The sequence below is a fragment of the Haliotis cracherodii genome, unplaced genomic scaffold (genome assembly GCF_022045235.1).
Source record: "Haliotis cracherodii isolate W230 unplaced genomic scaffold, xgHalCrac1.p SCAF_3, whole genome shotgun sequence".
NCBI classification, from domain to species: Eukaryota; Metazoa; Mollusca; class Gastropoda; order Lepetellida; family Haliotidae; genus Haliotis; species Haliotis cracherodii.
Genome location: NW_027266286.1, coordinates 45,613,549 through 45,621,785, shown reverse-complemented (window position 1 = coordinate 45,621,785; position 8,237 = coordinate 45,613,549). Strand labels below are relative to the sequence as shown.

Here is an 8,237-nt window from a genome sequence, read left to right as displayed (position 1 = left end):
GCAGACAACACATCTAGGGTACTCGGGTACTCGGGTACTCGGGTACTCGGGTACTCGGGTACTGAGTAGGACCCGGGTACTCACAGGACTACCCGGACCCGTGGTTAGTCACGTGATATATTGTCTAATGACTAAAATAATCTGGAACTCTATGGTGACATTACAAGTCATTAATGTCATGGGTTTTTTCACTATGCACCCATTCCTCCTGATTTTTCATATGGTTGAATAAAGATATAACTTAAGTCAACTTCAGCGTATGCATGACCAGATTGTTTAATACACGTATCTAAATACGTTTTGCCAGGGCTATGCTACAAAAGTTCCCAATCGGACAATGAGACATCTCCTGAGACCTACAGTGGGTACCCGGGTAGGGTAGGGTAGGGTAGGGTAATAGGAGGGCGGGTACTCGGGTAGTAAATATGGACTCGTCCCAGCCCTAAACACACCCACGTGCAACCACCATCTCGCCCACAACCACCAACAACCTCGACCAGAGGCACAAGCCACTTATCCACATGCAACCACCATCTCCTCCACGGACAACCACCACCTCGACCACAGGCACACACTACTTATCCACATGCAACCACCATCTCCTCCACAGACAACTACTACCTCGACCACAGGCAATCACCACTTATCCACATGCAACCACCAGCTCCTCCACGGACAACCACTACCTCGACACAGGCACTCACCACTTATCCACATGCAACCACCATCTCCTCCACAGACAACCACTGCCTCGACCACAGGCACAAGCCACTTATCCACATGCAACCACCATTTCGTCCACGGACAACCACCACCTCGACACAAGCACACACCACTTATCCACATGCAACCACCATCTCCTCCACAGACAAACACCATCTCGACCACAAGCACACACCTCTTATCCACATGCAATCACCATCTCCTCCACAGACAACTACTACCTCGACACAGGCACTCACCACTTATCCACATGCAACCACCATCTCCTCCACAGACAACCACTGTCTCGACCACAGGCACAAGCCACTTATCCACATGCAACCACCATTTCGTCCACGGACAACCACCACCTCGACACAAGCACACACCTCTTATCCACATGCAATCACCATCTCCTCCACAGACAACTACCACCTTGACACAAGCACACACCTCTTATCCACATGCAATCACCATCTCCTCCAAAGACAACTACTACCTCGACCACAGGTACACACCACTTACCCACATGCAACCACCAGCTCCTCCACAGACAACTACTACCTCGATCACAGGCACTCACCACTTATCCACATGCAACCACCATCTCCTCCACAGACAACCACTACCTCGACCACAGGCACACACCACTTATCCACATGCAACCACCATCTCCTCCACAGACAACCACTACCTCGACCACAGGCACTCACTACTTATCCACATGCAAACCCCATCTCTTACAACTTACTGCTCTCTACAATGCATGTTGATAACATATGTTGAATAAAATTATATCATGAGCATGGAAGCGTCCACTGATTTAGATTACACCTATGAGATTGTGGTATGCATTATTTATAGTGATTGTCAATGGCAGGAAAAGCTTGAAGCTTTAGTAAAATATTGAGTGATGTCGTGGCCACAATTGTAGCGGTACACTGTGGTAGTTAGTACGTTAGAGTTATCCACCCTTGTGTAAACGTGAATATGACAGGCTTGGTCGTTTTAGAAATCTGTAACTTGAAATAGAAACACGTTCGCTCATCATGCCGAAGACCCGGGATCCATTCCCCATATGGATGCAATGTGGGAAGCTCTGGTAAAATGTGTTTAGATACATTTGAAACGATCTGGTGTCTACACTGAAGTTGACTGAAGTTTTATTTTTATTCAAACATATAAACGTCAGAAGCAATGGGCGTAGTAGTCAGGAAGAACTGCGAACATTAGTGACAGTACTGACTTGTAGTTTAAACATAGAGTTTTAGATACTTTTTGTCATTAAACAATATATCACGTGACTAACCACGGTTCCGGATAGTCCTATGGGTACCCGGGTCCTACTCAGTACCCACCCGACCCGAGTACCCAAGTTACCCGTCCAAGCCCTAGGGTGCAGGCAATGCGGTGGAAGAGCCCGTCCGTTCCAGGATTTTAAATTGACGTCACAGGTTAATACGGATTTGATTTTTAACCCAGCTCCAATGTGAGGTTAAATCGGAAAAGTAATAAAGTTTGATCTATACCCGCATGTGTAGCGTAATAAAGTATAGTTTTGCCCTGAACTGTTATAACGTCAAAGCACACAAGCAAATAACGAAACTGTTGTGTGCCTCCAAGAGAAATGTACAATGATGCTTTTTCATAATTATAATGGGCCGGTGGCCTATTTACCGAAATAAAGCACTCACTCGGACGCAAGCCTCCTCGTGCTTTAACTGTAATAATGCAAGGCAAAACTATACTTTATTACACGTAGATCGATGCTCATGATGTCAATCACTTGATTGTCTGGTCCAGACTCGATTATTTACAGACCGCCGTCATATCTAGCTTGAATATTGCTGAGGGTAGAGCAAACATTTCTTCTTAAATATTGGACTGGGGCGAGCACGTGACATGACAATTAAATCATGGTCATAATCACAATGACGTCACAGTTAGATATAGTCTTAATAGCGTCACACCATGAGGTTGAGTCTGCGTGTCACGTGACGTTATTGTTGTCTATCTGCCTAGATACACAGCCGCATTCAACTGATTGTCGCTATTTTGTCGGTGTGTATTTCCCCGAGATGCCAGGTCAGACTGTACAGGTCGCGTTTCAGGTCTACGCCTTGCCCCCTGGTGTAAAGGCCATGATGAGAGCGGATAGCCGGGTTAAACTCGGAGTTCTGGGTTCGATCCCCGAACTTGGTTCATGGAACATCCCTCAGACGCTGAGTGCCGGGCCGTCGGAGATAGAACAGGACGTGTGGAAGGTGACGAGTTACCTGCCCATATCGGCCACGTTCACGTGGTCGTGGCTGGTGACAACGCATGATGCACAGGTTTTGTACTGGGATCCTGCTAGAAACAGACAGTGAGTTTTCCATACCCTCGTTATTAGTATGCACTATTCACCACACAAGTACATGAGATTTGTGATGTGATCAGTTGGGTATACTGTGTCAACTCCATTCCTCAAGCCCATGTGATACAGTAATTTCTTTCTTTTTCTTAACCCTTTTATTTCGAAATCAGCCGCATTTTATAAATAAATATCTTTACATGTCCACGTAACTAGGGACTACACAGTGATGGAAACATACATAATTGTTCCCTGACATGAATGTCACCGACTTATTTTCCTGTAATGCGCTCTGGATCTTAAGATTTCTATTTCCATATATCTCCCCGAGGCGGGTATCAGTGAATACAGTAATCATTCAAGTAAAAATACCCAATAAAAATTTTCACTGACATTCTTTCACATAATTATTGACAGCTTTTGTGAACGTATCCGTGCTTATCCTGCTTCCTACAGCCGAACTGTATTTTTCTGTTGAAAGATTTGAATTCCGTGGAACAGTTTCAATTCGGGCAATATTTCATATAATAGCAAACTAATATTGAACTTCTAGAGGGATGTGCATTCAATACATCTATTTCATACACGGATTCTTCAATGTGATAATGAATTGAATGATAATACATGTAATGTAATTGTCTTTAATTGATCTTTCAAAAAGTTAACTTAACATTATCTCGTATGATAAATAACATTTATCAGTCCGAATCTAGAACCAGTGTTTAGTTGTGCAATTGCCTCAGCTTCTTCAGACAGAGCTGATTGTACGGACACATTGGTTCCCACTGAATAATTTCTGACTGGTGTATATGTGAACTTAACTGTTGCAGGACAAGTCTGAACTTCTTCGGCGGCACTATGCAGGTACGATGGGGTTTTAAACACTCTCAGTTCATCTCCCGCACATGCCGAGCAGACATTCGCACTCGATACCAGTGTCAGCCAGGAGAGGTGTTGGCTGTGGCGGGTTCGGAGGCCTGTCTCGGGTCCTGGGAGCCAAAGAACGCCATCCGCGCCAGAGAGTACCCGTCTAAGTCCGGGTACTGGATTGCTCACACTGTTCTGGACTGTTCTGTCATATACCTCTGGAAGTGGGTGGTTCTGGACGCGGAGACTGGAGCCGCCAGACGCTGGGAGGAGCGCCGGAACCGTCATCTGAAGACCAACTGTGAGCGGCTGGTGATGGACGCCAGATGGAACTGCGAGTCCCTCATCCAAAACCGTGTCCCTGTGTCCATGTACAGAGACGTCGACATGACCAAAGTGAACATCGCCAACTACAGTCAGATGACCTGCAATGCGCCTCAGGATGTAGCAGCCAAATGGATCGCAAATGCTAATGTCGAAAACAAGTATTTTGCAGGTGAGTGACTTCTATGCTTCTTTGGTTGGCAATACTAGCAAATTTGACTCAAAAATCAACCAATGGCGGAAGTCCACTAACTAACATTTTTGTTGTTTTTTGCTTAACGTCGCACTCAGTAATATTCCAGCTGTATGACGGCGTTCTGTAAATAATCGAGTCTAGATCAGACAATCCAGTGATTGACATCATGAACATCGATCCACGCTATTTGGATAAAATAACATACATTAACCAAGTCAGCGAGCCTGACCACCCGATCCTGTTAGTCGCCTCTTACGACAAGCATAGTGGCCATTTGCGGTAAGCATGGGTTGCTGAACCGGATCTTCCCGGGTCCCGTCAATTTTGGGCCATTCAACATATACACACATGACACAGTAATAACGTCAATAACAAATGTATTCCAATACTTCAACAGCCTAGTATTTGAGAATGTGTTGAGAACGACTAAAATGCTGAATCTTACATTCTCACGGCAAGCATGGGTTGCTGAAGACCAATTCTCACCCTGATCTCCAGATCGAGGGGGGCGGTCGGGTAGCCTAGTGGTTAAAGCGTTCGCTCGTCACGCCGAAGATCCGTGTTCGATTCCCGACATGGGTACAATGTGTGAAGCCCATTTCTGGAAGTGGGCATAATTATATCCTGGAGCATGCTTTGTATTTTCAATGGATCGGGGAATATGTACGACTTTTATTTAATGTAATAGTGATGTACAATGACAAACTGGATTGATCTATTGACTTGTCTGTTTACAAGAAATACCACAACCACGTTATATTTCATGCCTACATTTAATTCAGTTACCGAGAGAGAAGAAGCAGCCATGGCCAACCCGGCTCCAGCATCACCTTCATCCCACGAAACAAAGAAATCAAAATGGCGCTCACTGTCCAGCCAACTTCCGGCACTAGTTCCCTTCGTGGCGTTTGTGATGATTGGGGCAACTGAGTGGGTTGCCCACATGATATAGATTGAGGGTTGGGGGTGTGGGGTGGCGGGCGGGCGTAGTGAGGGTGAAGATGACCATGCGTGCATCCTTCATGCCCAGGCGAATGAATAACAGAAGTTGATACAGCATTTCAAGAGGGATACGATGACCAAATTGGGAACACTTCCGCATTCGTGTCTTATATGCATTTTAACATTGCAGGGGTGGTATTTAATACTCATTGGCAAACTGAACGTAAAAATAATAACGAAAACAAAAATTTAATCGTCAAAAAGTTGTCATACAAAACAGTTTTTGGATCCAATGAAACAAAAAATGTAACATCAAAGACTGATAAAAATATCCCAGAGGCCATGGAGTTAAAATATATTTTTTTAAATCATATCATGCGGTGTAAATAATGTTTCATGATTCATTGTCATTTCGAAAGTGAAAAAAAAATATTAGTCCATAATACGTTGACAACCACTTTCAATACAAAGTCGGATCATACGGAAATGGAGTCTAAGGCGCCGCGATTCGCTGTGCAGAATCGGAAACCTATGATTGTGGGTTCGAATCCCTGTTCGCCCCGATTATGTTTCTAGGTTTGTCAGCACCATATCCGTGCTTGTGGGTTTCGCCGAAGTGGTAAACGTCTGAGACCTGCATCACTTCGGGTTTTCCTCCCACATTAAGCTGACACGCCGTGATATAACTGGAATACTGTTAAAAGCAGCGTTAAAACCAACTCACTCACTCATATGGAAATGAAGATGTGTCTAAACGAAGAATTAAAAGTTGGTTCATGGTCATAGCAATTATGGGGGCGCGGGAAAGCAATAATATATTATAATGTGATGTTAATGATAATGATATTTTCATTTGTAAATAATACATTTCATGTATATATCAATCAGCTGTACAGACTCTGTAGAGAAAATGCCGCCTCCGTGGTCTTGTGGTAGAGCGTCCGCCCGGAGAGCGGAAGGTCCGGAGTTCGATCTCCGGCCGCGTCATACCAAAAGACGTTAAAAGATGGTACTTGTTGTTACCCTGTCTGGCGCTCGACATTAAGGGGCTAAAACAAGGACTGGTCGGCTCGGAGTCAGTATACTGTGCCTGAGTGGGGTATTCATGTTAAACTGCGGCATGGTATCTCAGTGAGCTAGCACTATAAATCGGCATCAGTCCGGACTAGTACAAGCAGCCACACACACACACACACACGTGCATGCACGTCGCTATATAAGTGCAATAATCTTGGACGCGACGTTAAACCCAATTTCACCTCACCTCACCTCACCTGTAGAGAAAAAAACATAATTACGCATTAATGAGCAGTAATTGTGTCGTTTACATTTGATTTTATATTTTAGAATAAATACTTTAAATCTTATTCTCCACGTGTTTGTTGTCTCGTCACAATGTAAATACCCATCAGGCTTGTGACTGAATGGTGTGGGAAGCTAATCGCAGAAATGAGACGTTTCTGTTTTAAGGCTTGTTAGAGTAGATGACATGTTTCCCATGACCTCCTGCGCCTATACAATTGCCCTCCCCTCACATTGTTTTCACACATTAAACATAGTTTCGGAACTTTTCAAATTCGTTTTCACTGAATTCCATTTTGCACACGCGTTTGTTATACACATGGGACGGTATAGTCGTTATCACCATCGTCTCAGGCACGCCTTCTCACAGTCTTAGAGCCGGAGGGGGCGTGGCCAAAAGATGTCATGTGGTACATTAGAATTATGTTCACTTTTGTTTATTTGTAAAACGACAACAGACGATTATAAAGTCCTCCCTACCTACCCACTCGGTATGGAAAAATCATAAGAAAAGAATGCTTGTTTTAACTAGCCTTGTAATTAAAATTACATTTTACCGTATTCGACGTAATAGGCGCCCAGGGCGCTCTCAAAATTAGAAATAGGGGGCTCTTATTAAAATATTATTTTGGTGAAAAAAAACAGAGTTGAAAGATAAATTTAGTGGTTTATGCAGACAGCCTGAAATGTTTATGTACGACAAATATATTTTTCAAGAGTTTAATTGCCCATAAATTAGGGTGCATATTACACACGAGTGCGTATTATACTCGAATAAATAGGTCTTGTGTACATTGATCAATCGAAAGGGGTGCTAATTGGGATTGTTCACTAGCCAATATATTAGCAAATATCGCCGTGGGCGCTTATTACGTCGAATACGGTAAATTTCTTCAATATCTATCCCGGTATTCACTCTAACGCATACACAGCTCCACGATCTGCAAACTGTAACCGTCTAGGCATTGTACATTTTTAATGTAAGTAGGATTAATTGCTAGATTGCTAGACAGATTTCACTTCATAATCAACAGTGGTCTTTACAGTGGAATCAGTGCTCGTAATTCGCCCCGGAATTCCCACACAAAAAAACAGAAGAAGCAATGCTCGGCGATGATGCAACTGTTCTTGAAATGAGGTTCCCATTCTATAATAACGTCTCTGTCCTGGAACACTTAAGGTTTCGGAGTTGCCTACGAATCCCGCCGCTGAGTGCGGCATAAACAACGGAGTACAAACAAACAATCTCACTTTGATTATAAGAGTATATAAATTTGAGTCGTGCTATTTTATCAGCTGAAATTTAGAAAAAAAGATCACCCATTGTCATCCATACCTTGACTTGACCTTCGATCCATTTAACAGAAACATTTTTTTTACATAAAAGCTGATTTATAATGAGTTCGATGTGAACAGATAAAAACGATCAAAGATAGCGCGTACACCTTTGGTATTCACCGGTTACATTATTGACTGGGGTAACAAAAGTTTTCGACACCGATTTTCACGCATGCGCAACATGCACGAATACTTCATCATGGCGTCCTTGGA

The 8,237-nt window shown here is 43.6% G+C and overlaps 1 protein-coding gene across 1 annotated transcript; it reads left to right on the top strand.

Annotated features, from left to right (window-relative positions):
- The first annotated feature begins 2,780 nt into the window (after positions 1 to 2,780).
- On the top strand, positions 2,781 to 5,394 carry LOC139474613 (uncharacterized). Its single transcript, XM_071257695.1, has 3 exons — positions 2,781 to 3,067; positions 3,886 to 4,418; positions 5,225 to 5,394. Exons 1-3 carry the CDS (start codon positions 2,781 to 2,783, stop codon positions 5,392 to 5,394), a joined length of 990 nt encoding a protein of 329 aa, XP_071113796.1.
- The last annotated feature ends 2,843 nt before the right edge of the window (positions 5,395 to 8,237 follow it).